The sequence below is a fragment of the Primulina tabacum genome, chromosome 3 (assembly GCF_025594145.1).
Source record: "Primulina tabacum isolate GXHZ01 chromosome 3, ASM2559414v2, whole genome shotgun sequence".
In the NCBI taxonomy this organism is placed as follows: domain Eukaryota; kingdom Viridiplantae; phylum Streptophyta; class Magnoliopsida; order Lamiales; family Gesneriaceae; genus Primulina; species Primulina tabacum.
This window is the reverse complement of record NC_134552.1, coordinates 11,392,072-11,413,400: the sequence shown is the minus strand read 5'-3', so window position 1 is coordinate 11,413,400 and position 21,329 is coordinate 11,392,072. Positions and strand designations below refer to the sequence as shown.

Below are 21,329 nucleotides of genomic sequence, written 5' to 3'. Positions count from 1 at the left end.
ATGGCAGATGAGTTGGCCCGACGGACCTTGCTTGTTTTGACTGCTTTATTAAGGGCTTCGATGTTTATAAATATTTCTTAGAGTTTTGTGTCATTTCAACATGTTAGGAGGGGCTAAGAATTGGATGCAATTTACTCTGCATTTGGATAGATGAATTTTACATATATGTTTATAGTTTTAAAGAAGCAATTCTATAAATTTCCACTCTGGCATGTTTATATATTGCCTCATGCTAATGAGAATTAATTTCAAATTTACCCAATAATGGATGTATTTGAAATAAATTATACTTCATGTAACAAATATGTAAATAAATAAAATATCATTTTAAAATTTAACATATTATTTCATTTTTAATAATAAAATTATAATTGAAATACATCTATTTCAAATCTATTGAATCAAAAAATAACCTAAAATAATATGATTTACTCTGGAGTGTGTACAAAAGTTGGCTGACGTAATCGCATGCGTGTGCATGACATATAATTTTGGACAAAACATGATGTATTTAAGCTTAATTATAATATCCTTTCGGTCAAATTCAAGGCCATTCAAATGTAAATCAGATGCATGCATTAAAGTCTAATTTCAAATTTTTTAATGTTGAAATAATGTTCCCAGCTCAATAATAGCAATATTCAATGAATTTGGAAAACATAAGATCATAATGGTAAATAATGAACCTAATTGTGTTTCATTTGCATCTGAGGGAAGGAAATACATATATTGTAATTGAATATGTCTTTTGTGAGACGATCTCACGATATCTGTGAGACGAGTTAACTCTGCCTATATTCACAATAAAAAGTAATACTCTCAGCATAAAAAGTAATACTTTTTCATGGATAACCCAAATAAGAGATCCGTCTCACAAAATACGATCCGTTAGACCATCTCACACAAGTTTTTGTCTAATGTATTACAAGTTCTCCCTGAACTTATTTCCTTCCGTTATAATATAAAAAAAAACTATATTTATACCTTAATAAGTTGAAAATGGTAGGGGAATATTTTCTAATTTATTGGATTCGAAATTATTCAAACTGATATGATAAATTTAGATTATGAATTTGGACATTCATTTTAAATTTTTACTCCAAATGCACTAATGCATTTTTTCCTGTGTTGAAATTTTTGCGAGATTGTGCGTTTGCGGTTGTAAGATAGTTAAACTTTTAGTATATGTGCTTTAGATCATGTTTGGTTTGTTGAATTTAAGATGCTTAGATAGATAAAATTTAATTTAATTCTGGATCGATTCCGTACTAAATTATCATATTTCAATAGTGATTGTGATTTGTTTTAAAGCATCCAAGATATATGTTATTTGAAATGCATCACTCGAATCATTCCTTGAATGGAATATATACGTCCAAAACAAATTTATCAATTCAGATGAAATCTTAAACTATATTTTAACTTCTTCATGTATTATTATGTAAAATTTTGACGATATTCATGAAATTCGACCCGATAGTAATTAAATTATAAATATTTTGGATTTAAAAATTATGTTTTCATTAATGAACGAATTTAATTAAAGCCATGAAATGATGTGAGGACGAGAAGGTATTATGGTGAAGTCTGATGCCCAATCGCCGATGAATTAAATCGACAGCAAAATGGGTAAATGGGTGAGATTATCAATTTTTTATTTAGAAAAACCCAAAAAAGAAGAAGAAGAACGCAATTTGAACTTTTCACTTTGTTTAGTATATTAAACAATATTATTTTTTAAATAATATTTTCTTCATAGTTTCGAAGTCCTTGTTATACGTACGATTGCGGACAAAAGAGGGTGATTTTTTTTCTTCTTTGTAACGAGTTTCTAGAAAATAATTTTTTAAAAATGAAATAAACAATTGGCTTAATTTTAGGAATTAAAAGGGAAATAAAATTAAGAAATATGAAAATGAGTTTTGTTTAAAAAAAGTGTCTATAATTGGGAATGTAAAAATTGATGTTTGGTAAAATATATAGACAAAAACTTGTGTGAGACGGTCTCACGGGTCGTATTTTGTGAGACGAATATCTTATTTGGGTCATCCATGAAAAATTATTACTTTTTATGCTAAGAGTATTACTTTTTATTGTCAATATCGGTAGGGTTGACCCGTCTCACAGATAAAGATTCGTGAGACCGTCTCACAAGAGACATACTCTTAACAATATATATATATATAATAATAATTTATAAATATTATATATATCTAGATTATGCACGATATATATATTATTGATTTAATATTATTATTTTATATATGAATCTTAGGATGTAAAAATAATTGAATTTTAATAAATTTCAAGCATATAGTGACGTAGAAATGAGGTGAGAGAGTGATGTCAGCATCATCACTTGTCTTCCAAATTCCACTTGCCACGTGATTCTCCAATTTCCCAATTTCCCACTTGCCCACTTGCTCTCCTTCCAGAACACCTCAATGGGCCCAAACCAATCCAATCCAATCCACCCACATTAAATTCACGACAGCAAACAGATAGGACAAAGTTTTTTTAAATATTAATATAAAATTAAAATTAGTAAAAAGTTTGTAATAAAATACTCACGAAAATATTTAACTCGTGTGCTTCTGGATGAGCTGCAGTACAGAGGTTTTGCCTGGTGGCATGCATCTTATCTTTTCAACCTATATATACTCTACCCCTTCCCATTACCTCAATTTAAGATGGGAAGCAATTTTGCAGAATTTGATCGAAGCTAATAGGAATTTCAAGAAAAACCCAATTCTGCTTAGAGTTGATCGAGAAGACTTCATGTACCAGCCAGTTTTCACCGATTTGACCACGCCGGTGAGTTTCCCGGTTTTTTTCCGGAGCTCTAATTTCAGCAGTCTGGTGCCTTGTTTAACGGAAACCTGGGGAGACTTGCCTTTAAAAGTCGATGATTCAGAAGATATGGTGATTTACGGTCTATTGCGTGACGCCGTCAATGATGGGTGGACACCGTTTAACAACGTTAAGGTGGAGCCGGAGGACCGGAGCATAGCCGCAGGACTGAAAACGGAATTTTCGCCGAGTACTCCGTCGATGATGGCTGCGCCGGTGGTGGGTCGACAGACGGGGAGGCACTATCGAGGGGTGAGGCGGCGGCCTTGGGGGAAGTTCGCGGCGGAGATAAGGGACCCGGCTAAGAACGGCGCGAGGGTGTGGCTCGGGACATACGCAACGGCCGAAGAAGCGGCTTCGGCTTACGACAGAGCGGCTTACAGAATGCGTGGCTCGAAGGCTTTACTGAATTTCCCGCATAAAATCTGCTTGAATGAGCCGGAGCCCGTTAGAGTGACGGCCAAGCGGCGATCACCAGAGACTTCGGCATCAACGGCGTCGACGGTCTCATTAGGCTTGGATAACGGCTCGCCAAAGCGGAGGAAGCAAAGTCTCACGGCTGAACTTGCCGAACCGGAAGTGGAAAGCCGATCCAATCAGCTCCAAGTTGGGTGCTGATTAAGAGTGTTGCCATTTGGCGAAAGGCTATTGGTAGGGCATGTTTGGTTTGATTGTGTATAGTAAACTGGTAAATTTTGGCCCAGTTGCTTTTAGTAGGCTGATTAAACATATTCAATCAATGTGTGCAAAATGCTTGTATAAATTAAGCCTATAGTGGGAAAAGAGAACCCTATATTTTTTTTGGCTTTATTCCTATTACTTTCTTAAAATTAGTCAATTCTTGTATGGTAGGAGATGGTATATACCAATATAAATAAAACTAATAAATTAAGTAATTTAGAGATGAGATTATCGAAATTTAGATAAAAATCGGATTAATTGAATAGTTTTCCCGCCGAGTCCAAGTAAATTTACAACCTAACAATACAAGGTACTCCATGACTGAGAGAACAAACGTGGTGCCACTGAACCCAACAACCCAAGAGTATCATTAGAGCCATCGTGTTGGATCATGATATTACCAGTGACACCCGAAAGTAATCTTAAGGGGAATATCCAAAATAGATGAGCTCCGATCAATATGCATAAACGGGATAGAAGATCAGTAGGAAATCGATTCGATATACATTTTAAATTGACTATGTTTATGTTGGTAAGTAGATAGAATGGAAGAAGGTGATTGTAATTTGTAAAAACTCCATAATTTCAATAATAAAGAAAATTTCATATGCGAATTGGTTATATTCAAAACACAGGAAAGGTCAATGGTCTAGATTGACCAATGGCAGTGGTTGAAATGTGAAAAAGCTTATTATAATTAATGTTAATTTTCTTGTCCAACTTTACACTTGATTCGAAACAAATATTAATTGTCTTTTGTTCCTCAAAAATCATATTATTAATTTTTTTTTACATAATACAGAATATATATATTGAATCACTGTTTCCCTTTCCATTGGAATTGTGAGCTGTTCTGTTCCTTCGAAATCTTGCAGGTAACGGAAAAATAGGCCCACGTTAATTAATCTAAGTATGAGGAAACAAGTCCTTGATATATACGAAGTCATTACACGTGAGAATCGGGTATTATAATTTAACGAAAACTGGTTCGATGGGTACAAAAATTATCTTTGCTGTGTGTTATTGATGGTGGATTACTATAAGTTTTTCGTAACACAATATGTTAACATCAAGAATTTGGACCTAATTATTAGTGAAATTTGTTTAGAAATATTTGAAGAAAGCATTGAAGAATGACAGAATGGAGCTTAATGTTGAACATTATTTCTTTAAAAAGATTTTGTCCCACTTGGTGTTTTCGAAATTTGTCAATCTTTTCACAAAATACATCAACTTCAACTTGTGATAATAACACACTAAATCACAAGTTCCACGGTCAAAAATGATATAAACTCTTTTTTGTTTGAAAAGAAAAAGAACTTCAATACAATATGAGTATGAATTTTTTAAGAATCTGAAAAGTATTTGAAAATGATAGTTGATTCTCTTTTTTTTGTTGTTTGTCTTCATGGATATGTTGTTTCAACATACGAGGTGTTTCTTGTTCCAAAAGTCCGACCAAATAAATCAAAAGACATCATTTGTTTGAACAGAATGTAGAAAACTCGAAAGTGATTCACAATCATTCATGAAACAGGGCCTCTAGCACCTAAGTGCCACTTTCCGGGCGACTCTACTGTGCTTGGGCATTTGGGGAGAGCGCTCTAAATCGCCAGACTTGTTGCCTCGGAAATTCTCAAGCTAAAAAGAAGCACTTGATTAGGTACCTGGAAATTCCTGGCACCAAATGGGAAGCCTCATTTTGGCCCCTCCCCTTCCGATGTAACTCTTAGGTGCGAGTTAATTCTCGTTTACTTTTTTTGTTCGAGTTTTCCTACGTCTCCTTCGCTTAATTTCAATTCATTAAGCTCGAAAAATTTCAACGCCGACTTCACCTCAAAAACTAGTTCAATGAGTGATTGTCCAAATCCATATATACAACTCATAAAAATTTAATCCAATGGATGTGCGATATCTAACACATCCTCATCATGCCCAAAAATGAATATCTGAAGCATGATGTTTTTCATGCTTCAGTTTTTAAGACATTTGTGGGTGACTATAAGGACAGTCCAAACATAACGATGATTTTGTACTTTGATATCATGTCAAAGATAATGAATTTGAGCCTAACTCTAAACAAAAAAAAAAAAAAAAAAAAAACTAGCTCGAGAGAGAGAATTATTACTCAAGTTCATATATACAACTCTCAACAACTTATTCTATCTGATGTCTGATGTGAGACATCTTACACGATAAATCATCGATCCTATAATTCGGTGTCAGAGCTAATAGCATATATTATTGCAGCAAGTCCATTTATTGAGTAAGTAATAATTTGCGATATAATAGTTATATATTTAAGTTATACTATTACCACTCATAATTTTAGTAAAAGGGGGAGAGCGTGATACTACATTGGCAAGAGTGGAATGTGTGTAGGGATGTAAATGAACCAAACCGTTTGCGAACTATTTGAAGCTCGGCTCGATTAAAAGCTCGTTTGAGTTCGTTTGTTAATCATATCAAGCCAAACTCAAGCTCGATTTCGAAGCTCGAAAATTTAATCAAACCAAGCTCAAGCCTAAGGATATTCGGCTCGTGAGCTCGCAAACATATTTGATAATAGGCTCGCGAGCTCGAGCTCGATTTATTTAGGTAGCTCGTAAGCTCGAGCTTGACTCGTTTAGGTGGCTCGTCAACTCGAACTTGGCTCATTTGTTGAGTTGACAAATAAAAATATTAGTACTAAGGTTAATGGAAGGAATTGAACACAAAACATCGTTGAAAAAATGATTAATTTATACCACATAGTCACAATTACATTTTTTATCTTACTTGCATTTCATTGTACTAAAATGTTCTTTAAAACATAATAAATTAACAGAAATACATCAACATATTCTTTTTTCCCCAAAAAATTTACATCACCAAGTCATATACACGTTGAGTAACTTTAAAAATTATTATCCTAAAATAATATATTAAATTGAATATAATGAATTTATATTGATTAAAAAATAAAATTTATTTGGAACACAGCGAATGAAGTATTAAAGGAGTGAAATTATTGCAATGTAATTTATATGGTGATATCAATGTATGACGAGTATTTGTTATCTAAATGTTGGGTGTATTATTTTGGGATGTTCAATAATATAATAAGTTTATGTTTTTTAGTTGTTCTTTTTTGTCGTTTTGGTTATTTATAAATGAATTTATATTTTTATGTCTGATTTAAAATTAATTAATAAATATATTTAATTTTTAACAAGCTCAAACTCGAGCTCAATTCTATGCTTTACGAGCTCGAAAACGAGCCGAGCTCAAGCAAGGCTTGTTGAACATGATAAACGAGTTATTAATGAATCAAGTTCGAGCCTGACTTGATTAAAATGATAAACGATCTTTTTTAACGAACCGAGCTCGAGCTTTTTTCGAGCTTAGTAATTTCAATACAAACCGAGCTCGAGCCTGATAATAGAAGCTCGAACCGAGCTCGAGTCTCAAATAATGCTAAACGAATCAAACTCAAGCCTGATACGGTTTGGTTTGATTTAGATTGTTTACATTCCTAAATGTGTGTGAAATAATGCGTCCGACAATTATTCTAAACTTGCAAATACGAATACGACTCAGCGGAACAAAGAACCCAAATATTTTAAGCCGCCCTTTGATCCAAAAATTTTTATGGGCCAAAGTTAGAGTGTCATTGGTTTGGACGACCCTCCATAGTCCATTCTGCAAAGTATTGCAACTAAAATCCACTTAAATATGTATACAATCACCTCGAAAAAAGAATATGTACTCAAATATTATTAGTTTTTAGATTATCAATATATATAATTTTTATAAAAATTAGAGAGACTCACATGATTTAAAAATATTGAAATAAAGTGAAAAACACTCTCTTAGTAGTATAGACTAACCCGTCATACCGCATAAAAATATAGTTATTATCAATTACGTAAGTTTAATAAAATAGAAATATATGCTATCAATATGATAGGAAACCTTAAAGTATTTCTAATAAAAACAATTAATTTTGTATAATTATATTATTATTATTATTAAAAAAAATATATATATATATAATTGAGTTGGGATGGGAAATTTTATTTTAAAAAAGATTCACATGACTTAACTGGCAATGTGCGCTTTTAATGCAACCATTATTATTATTTAATTAATTATTAAGACAAAAACGAAAAGTATTTTCTACTTCCATTTCTCAATCTGCTCTCCTCAGCGCAAGCTCTCTCAGGCATCGGGTAATCTCTATATACTTCTTTCAACTCAGAATCGCTACTGTTTTTAGGATATTTTGGCCTTTTTTTGCGGGTAAAAGCGGAGGGAATACCTCATCGAAACTTCCTGCGAAAAGTGAAATTGGAAATGGAGAAAAAGGAATTGACTAAGTCACAATCGGCGGATTGTTTTTTTTATTTTTTTTATCCCCGTCGTTATATTTCTTTGTCTGGGAGAAAAACCCAGAGGTAATACTTGGAATCTCGGAAGGGTGGGTTGGGAAAATAAGTCAATTTTGGATATTGAGCTTTGCGGGCAATTTTCTATATTTGTTTGTATCGGAAATATTGCTGCGAATCGATGTCTTGTTTCTGATGTTTTTCGTGCTATTGGTTGGGGATCAAGGGGAACTTTTTCGGGGGTAAAGCAAGAAAAAGAGCTGAATATAAATTAAGCGTGATGGAATTGGTGGTATCGCTTGAGATCTTCTAGTTTCTTGTTTTTTATTCTTTTATGTGCTGTGTTTGCTTGAAAAAATTCCTCGCACAGTTGTGAAATGGTAAAAAGATGGTCACGGAAAGGGACAGAAACTGTAACTGGTTTTGTTTAGTTTGTTTACAAAATATCTAGTGCCGATGTTATTAGTTTGGTATTCTTTTGTTTTGACACAAGAAAGTTTTTAACAATAAAACCTGCAGTTAAGGACTAAATATCTACAAAACAAGCTAACTTGGTATGACTTTTGAAATAGAGCTTCATCATGAAACATTTATGTTTCATTATCTCCTCCTTCTCCAAGCGTGAACATTAACAAATTTTGGTTATTTAGTAATCGAAATACTTTGTTGTTCTTTACAGGGTTCTTTCGTAAGTTTGGTTCCATATTCAGCGAATTGGGCTCTGGTCTACTTCTTTTTCTAAAGATTGAATACAAGTACTCAGACTCATATTGAAGTATCAATCTAGGAGATTGTGGTGTGTCCAAATGGCAGATGCTAGTCCTAGGACTGATACCTCAACTGATGCTGATACGGAAGATCGGGATTTGAGGGTAATTTCTTTGATACTCAGGCAACATTTTATGGAGGAATCCTTTCTTTCTACTTTCACTGATGCATACATAGGATGCAATCTAGAAACTCTCTTTCTCTCTCTCTCTCTGGCTTACATGTAATACGTTTTATTTGAAGTTTCTATGAATATGCAGCATTAATTTGTGCTTAAATGCTTACTGCCTCCTCGTAATAGGTTTGTAATTGAATGGTTGTTGGTATTTGTTTTCTTCTGCAGTTTCAAAACAATCTGTCGCAGGTGTTAGTAGCTTCTGATGGCAGTGATAAGTCCAGAGATCAAAAGGTTTTTTAGACCTTAACTACAACCACATGCATATTTATTTTTAATCCAGAAGCATGACTTCTGTTACCGTTTGCAGACTCTACGCAGACTTGCTCAAAATCGCGAAGCTGCAAGAAAAAGCCGTTTAAGAAAAAAAGTAGGTATCTAATTAATGCATCTTTATATCTTTCATTGTTTGTCCTTAGAGATATGTTTACTATTTTTTATCCTTTATATTAAATATCAATGAATAAATAGCACACATGCTGCTTGCATAATGAATATTTTCTTTTGCAATAATATATACTTATTTTGATATTATTTGATGAAGTTTATGATTTAGTCAATTTATCTTACTATAGTTTCTAATAACGTTGATTTAAATAATGGAAAGATAAAATGGGATAAATAATGCATCAGGACCAGTATAACAAAGCATTATGTTAGATGCTAGTGTTATTCATATGAATCAAGTTGAAATTATTGTAGAAAAGGAATTAAGTACATTTACTTTTTATTCAATACAAAAATTGTGTGCGTAAATAAAATTATTCATAATTGAAATTATTATACTTTCAATAAGGTTAGTTTTATTAGCACATTTCTTTTAATGTAAAATTAGTTTTAGGATTGCTTAACGTACACCTACTACTTATTAGATTCATAAATGTTGTATTTCTGTATGATTCTCTGGGGATCTTTTTGAGTATCTTTGGTTTATTTTCTGATCCCATTTTAATTATGTTTTACATAATTTGTTCTTCAATCTTTATATGGCATTTAGGCATATGTTCAACAGCTCGAGAGCAGCAGAATGAAATTGACACAACTTGAGCAAGAACTTCAAAGGGCTAGGCAGCAGGTGTTGTGCTACTTTTACATAAAGTTTACAAAATTTGCATGTAGAAGTCTACACTGTTTTTCAAATTAGTGAATGCAGTTTTTTTTCCCTGAAGGGGATATTTATTTCTAGCTCAGGAGATCAATCTCAAGCAAGTGGCGGGGGCAATGGTATGATAATCTTGATTTGAGCTTCTGATTCTTATTTCACATATTTTCTTGTTTGAAGTCAGAGAAAAAAAAACTATGTGATGGCTATACTTCGTTGTTTAATTTTAAATTATTCTGGAAATTGTGCATTGAAATCTAGAGACATGAGGATGGGGGGAAAATGGAAGTAGGGATTTAAAATGGACCCAGATCTTATTGTGTGGAAAGTGCTACTGGATTTGATTACGTTGTGGATGAGGCAGAGAAGTTGCTAAACGAGCATTGCGCTTCAAGTTTTTCTCCTCATTCTTTGAACTAATTTTTTGGCGTAACTTGTAGTTGGTGTAATGATGAACGTTGTATGTCTCCTGTACTAAAAAATTTACTTTAGGAGGATCTACAAAGGGGGAGAGAAGGTGGTTGTTTTTGCAGGGACAAAGGAATGAAATGGGGAGAGTTAGTTATCGGATGCATTCAGAAAGTATTGTGTGGGTAGCTACTTATGCTAGGAGAGGGGAAATATTCAGTTGTTAGATCGTTTCCTGCTCTAGGGGCCATTTTGATCATTGCTTGTAATCACGAGTTTTTTATTAAAGAAATGAAACAATGGGTTGGCCTAACTGCTGTTGACCCGTGCCAATTTGACTGTAGCTGTTATTTTAGTTTTTCTTTTAGGCCTTAATAGTTAAGGCGGTCAGCTGCTGCCTGGAAATAATATTTAACCTCTTGGCACCGAAGAAACCAACTTCGGTGAGCATTTTATGAAGAATATGGAGTGAAACATAAAATAAAATGTTAATGATCTCCCATGTAGATCAGAACATGTAGCTTACACTCTTTTCTTGGTAAAGCTAAACTACTATTTAATTTTTCTTTTGAACTTGCTTTACATTTTTCTGCTACGAGAGAACTTGAATGAATTTATCCTAGTAATATGCTTGTTTAAGAAACTCACTATACCTTTACTGAATCATATATTAAGATGCCTGAAGGATCTAACATTGCAAATTTTAATTCCTAAATTAAAGACACAGGAAAGATTATTGTCTCTCAATTTTTTTAGTAGTAGAATATTTAAACTCCTGTATGAATAAAATAACAAGTTTATCACAGAAGATTCATTAAAATAATATAGAATCACCTCGTGAGGAGAAGTCCTTCCCGTATCAGGTACTAATTTTAAATGTCTAATTAGACCAGGTACTTATTCAAAGTTTGAACAGAAGCTGTTTTTTCTTTCTTTCTGATAATTAATTGAAGCCATAGGGTCCTATACATTTATTCATTCGACCAAACTTGTTCCATTCCAAGAATTCTAACAAAGTTTTGTACCGATCCGATAGGAATGAAATATCCTCATAACTCTCCGTTGATATGACAAGCTTTTTGTCCATTCATTCTTTTCAACAAAAGAACAGCATTTTGGCGAGGCAACATTTATCTTTTATCCGTTATTGAAGTTGACTGTTTCTAGATACCTAAAAATACATTTGTAATATTGCACGTCGATTTGAGCTATTTGGAGCTTGTATGCCATTATAGTTAGACTCCATATTACCAGGTGCTTTAGCTTTTGATGTTGAATATGCACGGTGGCTGGAGGAGAACAACCGGCGAATTAATGAGCTAAGAGGTGCTGTTAATTCGCATGCGGGTGATGGTGAACTTCGCATAATCGTGGAGGGCATTGTAGCACAGTATGATGATATTTTCAGGATCAAAGGTGATGCTGCAAAAGCTGATGTCTTTCACATCTTGTCGGGCATGTGGAAAACTCCAGCTGAAAGATGCTTCCTTTGGCTGGGTGGATTTCGTTCATCCGAACTTCTCAAGGTAATGTTTGAGTTCTTTGTATGTCTATTCTCTGCAACTTCTCGAACATCCGAATTAGGCAAAAATTGTGCATGTAATGTCGTTTATCATGCCTTATCTAAAACACTATCATCGAAGAACATAAGAAACTAGTATACGTTGTTATGTGATGTCAATAGACAAGAAGTGGAAGGGCAACAAGAGCAGGAACCTGGCAATAAAGTTCTCTATATAAAATTACGAATTTGAAGTTGTTTGTTGCAGCTTCTTATGAATCAGTTAGAACCATTGACTGAGCAGCAGATATTGGCCCTCAACAACTTGCAACAGTCTTCTCAGCAGGCTGAAGATTCTTTGTCACAAGGAATGGAGGCATTGCAGCAGTCCTTGGCTGAGACATTAGCTGGTTCTCTTGGCCCCTCAGGTTCATCCGGCAATGTGGCTAACTACATGGGTCAAATGGCAATGGCTATGGGAAAGTTGGGAACACTCGAGGGCTTCATTCGCCAGGTGATCATTTTCTTTTGTTTCATTAGTGTTTATGGGCACTGTTTGTTGCACTCCCACTTTGGTGTGGATTATCTTATGTACCATTTATCGTGTGGCTGATAGGCTAGCAATGTGAGGTATGTTAATTGACAGTTGCCACTCTACTCCATTTTTCCTTATATGTGATGTGGTATTTTCTTTCTATTACAGGCAGATAATTTGCGGCAGCAGACACTCCAACAAATGCATCGTATACTTACAACTCGCCAATCTGCTCGTGCTCTCCTTGCCATAAGCGATTACTTCTCTAGACTTCGAGCCCTCAGTTCTCTCTGGCTTGCTCGCCCTCGGGAATAACAACAATTTATTTTTTAACTTCATGCACGGTGGAAGAAACTAGACTGTTGTGTTACAGACGACAGTTTTACAAAATCTATGCTGAGGTCCGATGTAAGCAAAACCGACAGTCCAAATGAAATCAGTGTTCTTCATGTGTCTAACATTGTCCGTCGCTCTCAGTCTTCAAACTAGCGTTTGTATTAACGATTCTCGTGTTGTATGATAATCTGTAGCTAAGTTAGTTGTAGTAATTAATTGTTTTATAGTCTATTTTTCTCAACATAAAAATAGAACAGATTTGTTGAATGCTGCAGTTAATTACGAGGTGAGTTTGCCTTCTCATGCTAATTTTATTGTTAGATTTTATATATATATATATATATATATATATATATATATATATCACACACACACGTATTTTATTTAAACTAATTTAATTCAAATGACTGCTCTTAGTTAAAATAAAAATACAATTTTTTATGAAAATGAGAAAACAAAAAACTATTGGAAGAACATGAAAAACATTGGTAGTATGTAATGGTTTATTTGAATATTTGGGCTGTGTTTGGTTCGAATGATAGGATTATGGAATGATTAGCACATAAATGATAAGAAAAATGATTATTTACAGATTTGTATGGTGTCCTCACAACATGGGTATGTTTGGTTTGATTTTGAAGGGGGTGATTAACTAATCAATTAATTTTCTACTGTCAAAAATACCCTTTCACATTGTTTTTTAATTATGAAATTCAGATCCACTTTTGTGTCCTTTCCTCACATTTCCTTCGACCTCACATGTCCTTGCAACAAAATATCTTGCAAGAAAACCCTGGGCGACATAACCGTAAACACCTCGGCAAAAAAATTCATACAATTTCATAAACAAATACAGTACTGTATGGTGGAGAACAAAATTTTCTTCTTTCAAGTCTTCTTCCCAATAATATCAAAAAATATTACACAATAAAATTTAATTAGGTACAAAAATAAGTTCTTTCTTCAATATCGCCGAAATCATCGATGTTAATTAATCGATTCTTACACGCGCATCTACGACAGTGTGTTAAGTAATAAGTTGAGAAATTATTATTCAGTTCATGTTTTCGAATATTAAAAAATAAAAACTTCTGAAATCGAGTTAGAAGTTCGGCCTAAGACAAATATTACAAAGGAAAAATACTACGGTTTCGTCAAAGACGAGAATACAAACAGAAAACAGTTCACGATTCAAGTGAACTACGTGAACCAAAAGTAGAAAAAACGAGATTTTCGGCAGAAAAGCTAAACAGAAAGCAAGCTCATTTACCATCACAGCACATCGCAAAGTACATCCCAAAATTTGGCAAAGTACATCCCGAAATCTAAACTCAGAAAATTAAAAATCGACAACAGATTCTGCAACTAAAAGTGTGGAACAAAGAAATTTAAACAGTACAATAACCTGATAACCGAAGATTTCAACGAGTGTAGAAAATATCGCGGACAAACTCCTTTCTTCCTTCGTACGTAGTTGCTCAGTTGGGGGAAGACTCTTTAGTTGGGCTTCTGGGGTGGATGAAAGGGTATTGTAGGAAAACACACGTTGATACAAAGGAGGACTAATAATAATGGGCTTTCACATGGGTTTATTTTAACCAGGCTAATATACTTTAGTCCATTGGACATTGGATTGGGTGAGATTAACTAAAATTGAACCAAACAGTGGATAGTGATAGACAAAATAACACAAACATACTTAATCAAGCCTACCAATCACAGCCTTGAGGTACACGGTTTGACGGGTTTTAATTATTATTAATTTAAAAATTAAAAAATAATTTAAAAAAATTTTATTTTGCAAAAATACCTCAATCCGCGCCTACAAGACGCGGACGCTCCACATGGACGAGCGCTTATTTATTATAGTTTTTAATAATTAATTTAATTCGAATAAAAATATAATATTTAAGTTTTTTTTATTATTATTATTATTTATAATTTTGAATAATTAATTTAATTTAATAATATTACTTATAATTTTGAATAATTAATTTAATTTGAATAAAAATATAATATTTAAGTTTTATTATTATTATTATTTATAATTTTGAATAATTAATTTAATTCGAATGAAAAATATAAAATATAAATATTTATAATATATGTTAATTATTAAATATTTTGTATTATTTGATTGGGTGATTGAAAAATTAGAGATATGAGATGATTAAAAGGAAAACGTACATAAAATCAACATTTTAAAAATATGAGATGATTGAAAAAATATTTATTGGTCCATTTTAAATTATTGTTCTATTTTAAAAATATGAGAGGATTGAAAAAATATTTTTTCAATTAATTTTTCAATTAAAAATATGAGAGGATTATAATAATAATAAACTCATTATATATAATTATATATCAATATATATATATATATATATATATATATATAAATTGATAGATTTGAGTTTTAAACACGTCTAAAATATATATAATTTTTTTTGTTGAAAAATAATATTTAAAATGTGTGTATTGAATATTTGAATGTTGAAAATAAGAGTTGTAAATATTGAAAATTAGTGTGTGGTGATGTAGGTAATGATGAATTTATTTTTGGATTATTTGTAAAGATTTTCTATAAATAGATCTCTCATTTGTGAAGAAAATCATAAGTGAGTAGAGAGAAAATTTTTTAAAAAGTGTGTAGTTTGGTAAATTTTGAGAGTTTGAGATTTTTACTTTTTACCATAAATTTTTACTTTTTCACAACACGTTATCAGCACGAAGCTCTAAAAGTCCTCCATATTTTTTCAAGCTCCAAAACAGAAGAAAAAGGTGACAAAAGTAATAATATTTATTTTACTGTTTATTTATTGTGTATATATTTAATATATAATATAATGATATAAATTTTTCAAAAACTTGTTATAAATCCTGGGAGGATGTTAAGACGACATCCCACACTCCCGGTAAGGGATACGACAAGTATAAAAGCCTATAAGGTTTTTAAACAAAATAACTTATGACACCTCATTATAATAATGTGATATGATATACATAATTATTTAAACATGACTAATATTATATACATCATATTATTACCATAAAATTATACAAATACATACATTTATTTTTTTGTACACCAACGGTAACAAAACGGCTAGTTTTTGCCCTATAAATATGATCTCACAAACACATTCAATCACTCCAATTTTCTATTCTTCTCTAAACAATTATTCTTCATCAAATTTTCGAAGACAAAAGAAGATGGCTTTCTCAAGGTTATTTTTAATTATTTTGGTTATCATACTCACGAGTCTTGTATTTATCGGAGAATATCCTCCTCGTGTGTTTTCTTTATTTTTACGAATGCTTGTACTTGTTGTTTATCAATTACTTTGTATTGCAATATTCATTAACTAATAAAATGCATCGTAATTTTTTAGTACCACCATGTCAAACTTGACAAAGCTCGAATTCATTGCTCTTGATATTACGGGGAAAAATTATATGCCATGGACTCTTGATGTAGAAATACATCTTGAGTCATTGGGTCTAAGAGAGACCATAAAAGAAAATGGCATATCGACATCACAAGAAAAGGCAAAAGCCATGATATTTTTGCGTCGACATCTCGACGATGGATTGAAATGTGAATATAGATCCCATGGCTTTGTGGAAGGGATTAAAAGAAAGATTCGAACATATAAGAGAAGTTATACTTCCGACCGCCCGAGATGAATGGAATACGTTGAGATTCCAAGATTTTAAAAAAGTTAGTGATTACAACTCGACGATGTATAGAATAATCTCGCAATTGAAATTTTGTGGGCACGAGATTACTGAATTGGAAATGCTTGAAAAAACATTTTCCACTTTTCACGCATCGAATATAACTCTACAACAACAATATAGAGTGCGTGGATTTTCGAGATATTCTGAACTTATCGCCTGTCTCCTTGTGGCGGAAAAGAATAATGAGCTGTTAATGAGAAATCATCAGGCACGACCCACTGGTTCAACGGCATTTCCTGAAGTAAATGTCGTAAACAAAAATGAATTTAAATCTGGAAACCAAAATCAAAGTTATAGACAAGATTTTGGTCGAGGACGAAATCGAGGTCGTGGTTGTGGACGTGGAAGTGGTCGTGGTCGTGGACGCGGCCGTGGTTTTGAAAATAATCGAGATAGTTACTTCCATAACTCATCTCAAAAGAGTATCCCAAACCATCCACAGAAAAGGCATCATGAAAATATGAGTGTTAATGAGAATCACTCAAAAAGATTTGAAAGTTCTTGTTTCAGATGTGGTACTCCAGGACATTGGTCCCGTATTTGTCGAGCCCCTGAGCACCTTTGTAAACTTTATAAAGAATCAATAAATGGGAAAGAAAAGGAGACAAACTTCACTGAACAGAGTGAACCTTTGAGTGATTCAACTCATTTTGATGTTGGAGATTTTCTGATTGATTTCTTAGACAATGATCAATTTGCTGGTGGAATAAATATGTAAAATATTTTATGTACCCGTATGATAATGTTTTATCGCGTGCTATATATTTTACATATGTATTTTATTGTATTTTATTTTTATAAATATATTGTCAATAATTTTACTTCATTGCATATTTTTTTTGAAGTTCAAACATGGAAAATGCTATGAACAAAGCTGAAGTTTGCATAATCGATAGTGGTACAACGCACACTATCCTCCGAGATAAAAGATATTTCTTGGAACTAAAACCAACAAAAACAACGGTGAATACAATATCAGGTCCTGTAGACTTGATTAAAGGATGTGGTAAAACACAATTTTTGTTACCTAATGGTACAAAATTTTTGATCAATGATACTTTATATTCACCACAATCAAAAAGAAACTTGTTGAGTTTTAATGATATATATTCCCATGGGTATGATACTCAAACAATGAATGAAGGGAATGAGAAATATATGTGTCTTACCACATACAAATCAGGAAAGAAATATGTAGTTGAAAAACTACCAATGCTACCTACTGGATTGCATTATACATATATAAGTCCAATTGAATCAAACATGGTAGTTGATAATTCTTCAATACTGATCAATTGGCATGATCGATTAGGACATCCTGGTTCACAAATGATGCGAAGAATTATAGAAAATACACATGGTTATCAATTGAAAGACCAGAAGATCTTTCAGAATAATAAGTTTCAATGTAAAGCATGTTCTCTTGGAAAACTTATTATAAGACCATCACCAGCCAAAGTCCAAACTGAATTACCAATGTTTCTTGAACGTATTTAGGGTGATATTTGTGGACCAATTCATCCACCATGTGGACCATTTAGATACTTTATGGTATTACTTGATGCATCCAGCAGATGGTCACATGTATGTTTATTGTCAACTCGAAATGTTGCATTTGCAAGATTACTTGCTCAAATAATAAAATTGAGGAATCAATTTCCCGATTATACAATCAAGAAAATTAGACTTGATAATGCTGGTGAATTTACTTCCCAGACTTTCAATGATTATTGTATGTCTATGGGAATCATTGTTGGACATCATGTTGCTCATGTACATACACAGAATGGATTGGCTGAATCATTGATTAAACGTCTGCAAATGATTGCTAGACCAATGATTATGAAAACAAAGCTCCCTATTTCTATATGGGGACATGCAATTTTACATGCTGCTTCATTAATTCGCATCAGACCAAGTACATATCATAAATACTCCCCATTGCAGCTTGCATTTGGTAAAGAACCAGACATTTCTCATCTGAGAATTTTTGGATGTATGGTGTATGTGCCTATTGCACCACCACAACGAAAGAAAATGGGACCTCAAAGTAAGATTGGAATTTATATCGGTTATGATAGTCCCTCAATCATTCGATATCTTGAACCTCAGACAGGTGACGTGTTCACAGCACGTTTTGCTGATTGTCATTTTAATGAGGAAATCTTCCCAATGTTAGGGGGAGATAAGAAACATACCGAAAAGGAAATTACATGGTATGTAACATCATTGTTACATCTGGATCCAAGAACAAAACAATGTGAAAAAGATGTACAGCAAATTGTGCACTTGCAAAGAATAGTAAATCAAATACCAGATGCATTTACAGATGCAAAAAGGGTAACTAAATCATATATACATGTTGTAAATGCTCCTGCTCGAATTGAAATTCCAAAGAAACAAATTGAAGATACTCATGATGTCATTAAACGCCTGAAGCGTGGAAGGCCAGTCGGTTCCAAGGATAAAAATCCTCGAAAAAGAAAATTCATAAAGAAACACGATGATCACAAAATAGAGAATGATGTTCCTGAAGAAACACATGATGATCACAAAATAGATAATGTTGTTCCTGAAGAAACACATGATGATGAAAATGTTCTGTCAGAACGACAAACTGACGAGAATCGTGAAATCTCTATCAATTATATTAATACGGGAAAAATATTAAACCGAAAAGATATAGAAGAAATTGATGATATATTTTCTTATAATGTGGCAATTGACATCATAAATGATAATGAATATCATGAACTAAAATCTTTTGGTGAATGTAAAAATCGGCAGGATTGGATAAAATGGAAAGAAGTCATTCAGTGGGTTTTTATTCGAAAGCGAAATGAGAAAAATGAAATAGTAAGATATAAAGCTCGACTTGTTGCATAAGGTTTTTCTCAAAGGCCTGGAATTGATTATGAAGAAACGTATTCTCCCGTGATGGATGCAATTACGTTTCGGTATTTGATTAGCTTGGCGGTATCTGAAAACTTAGAAATGCGTCTTATGGATGTTGTTACAGCTTACTTATATGGATCACTTGATAGTAATATATATATGAAAATCCGTGAAGGATTTAAGATGTCTGAAGCACAAAGTTCAAAACCTAGAGAATGTTATTCTGTGAAATTACAAAGATCATTATATGGGTTAATGCAATCCGGCGGAATGTGGTATAATCGACTAAGTGATCACTTAATGAAAAAGAGATATGTAAATAATTCAATATGCCCTTGTGTTTTCATTAAGAAAACAACATCCGGATGCGTAATTATTGCTGTATATGTTGATGATTTAAACATCATTGAAACGAATAAGGAAATTCAAGAAGTTGTGTCATACTTGAAGGAAGAATTTGAAATGAAGGATCTTGGAAAAACCAAGTATTGTCTGGGTTTACAAATTGAAAAAAAGAATGTGGAATATTTGTTCACCAGAAAATTTATACAGAAAAGATCCTTAAATGTTTTAACATGGATAAATCAAATCCTTTAAGCACTCCAATGGTTGTTAGATCATTAAACATAGAAAAGGATCCATTCCGTCCATGTGAAGATGATGAAGATATTCTTGGTCCAGAAGTACCATATCTAAGTGCTATCGGTGCCCTTATGTATCACAAATTGTACAAGGCCTGATATATCTTTTGCCGTAAATTTGTTGGCAAGATTTAGCACATATCCAACAAAGAGACACTGGAACGGAATTAAACAAATATTCCGTTATCTACAATGAACGACAGACTTGGGACTTATTCAAAAGATGCTAATCCAAGTATAATTGGTTATGCCGATGCTGGATACTTATCTGATCCACACAAGACACGTTCCCAAACTGGATATGTATTTACTCGTGGAGGCACTGCAATTTCTTGGCGTTCACAGAAACAAACGCTCGTAAAAACTTCATAAAATCATGCCGAGATTATTGCACTACATGAAGCAAGTCGTGAATGTGTGTGGTTAAAATCAATGATCCAACATATCCAAATCTCATGCGGATTATCATTTGACGAGAAGCCTGTGATACTATATGAAGATAATGCTGCATGTGTTGCTCAAATGAAAGAAGGATACATAAAAAGTGACAGAACTAAACATATTCCTCCTAAGTTCTTCGCATTCACCAAGAAGCTTGAGAAGAATGAATATATTGATGTTCGTCACATTCAATCAAGTGAAAACTCATCAAATCTCTTCACAAAGGCACTTTGGGATGCGCAATCTACGAAATTTGTGAAGAATTGTTTGTGTCAACATGAGAGGGAGTTTACGTGACTGCACTCTTTTTCCCTTACTATGATTTTTATCCTATTGGGTTTTTACTAGTAAGGTTTTTAACGAGACAGTATAAAAACACGTAATGAAGACAATCATTATGATCATCATCACAAGGGGGAGTGTTGAAAAATAATATTTAAAATGTGTATATTGAATATTTGAATGTTGAAAATAAGAGTTGTAAATATTGAGAGAAAAATTTTATAAAGTGTGTAGTTTGATAAATTTTGAGAGTTTGAGATTTTTACTTTTTACCATAAATTTTTACTTTTTCACAACATTTTTAAAATTATAGCATATAGAAAAACGATATTTCGTTTTTGCCACATCGATATAATTTCAACTTTCCATTCCAAATTTGTGAAATTAATTAATTAATGTAACCGATGACCAATTACGACTGTATAAAAATAATCAATCTTGATTTGGTATTCATTAATTATCATCGTTCGAATGAATCTGGTTGATTAACGTTAATTAAACCAAAGGCCATAGAAATATAATTTGCTTTTTCTTTCCTTCTGTTGCTGCCTGCCTAAAATCTCTGCACTCTACGCAATCTCTTTGCTTCGATCTTTCTTGTTATCC

General features: G+C 32.8%; 2 protein-coding genes across 4 annotated transcripts; both read left to right on the top strand.

Annotated features, from left to right (window-relative positions):
• Positions 1-2,575: 2,575 nt before the first annotated feature.
• Positions 2,576-3,746, top strand: LOC142540284 (ethylene-responsive transcription factor 2-like). Its single transcript, XM_075646317.1, has one exon. The coding sequence runs from the start codon at positions 2,599-2,601 to the stop codon at positions 3,466-3,468; it is 870 nt and encodes a 289-aa protein (XP_075502432.1). The 5' UTR covers positions 2,576-2,598; the 3' UTR covers positions 3,469-3,746.
• Positions 3,747-7,659: 3,913 nt separating this feature from the next.
• LOC142540283 (transcription factor TGA2.2-like) lies at positions 7,660-13,032 on the top strand. Of its 3 annotated transcripts, none has more exons than XM_075646313.1 (9): positions 7,660-7,742; positions 8,578-8,770; positions 9,010-9,075; positions 9,152-9,211; positions 9,839-9,916; positions 10,011-10,065; positions 11,606-11,877; positions 12,121-12,366; positions 12,556-13,032. In XM_075646313.1, the coding sequence occupies exons 2-9, from the start codon at positions 8,705-8,707 to the stop codon at positions 12,700-12,702; spliced, it is 990 nt and encodes a 329-aa protein (XP_075502428.1). In that variant the 5' UTR covers positions 7,660-7,742; positions 8,578-8,704; the 3' UTR covers positions 12,703-13,032. The 3 variants fall into 3 exon arrangements, with proteins under 3 accessions (XP_075502428.1, XP_075502429.1, XP_075502430.1); XM_075646314.1 differs by lacking the exon at positions 7,660-7,742 and adding an exon at positions 7,756-7,967; XM_075646315.1 differs by lacking the exon at positions 7,660-7,742 and adding an exon at positions 7,982-8,190.
• The last annotated feature ends 8,297 nt before the right edge of the window (positions 13,033-21,329 follow it).

Bases quoted from the DNA above. Each gene is read 5' to 3' on its own strand.
- LOC142540284 (XM_075646317.1), top strand. From the start codon at position 2,599: ATGAGCTGCAGTACAGAGGTTTTGCCTGGTGGCATGCATCTTATCTTT.
- LOC142540283 (XM_075646313.1), top strand. From the start codon at position 8,705: ATGGCAGATGCTAGTCCTAGGACTGATACCTCAACTGATGCTGATACG. The intron at 9,076-9,151 runs GTTTTTTAGACC...TACCGTTTGCAG, and splicing joins ATAAGTCCAGAGATCAAAAG to ACTCTACGCAGACTTGCTCA. The intron at 11,878-12,120 runs GTAATGTTTGAG...TGTTTGTTGCAG, and splicing joins GTTCATCCGAACTTCTCAAG to CTTCTTATGAATCAGTTAGA.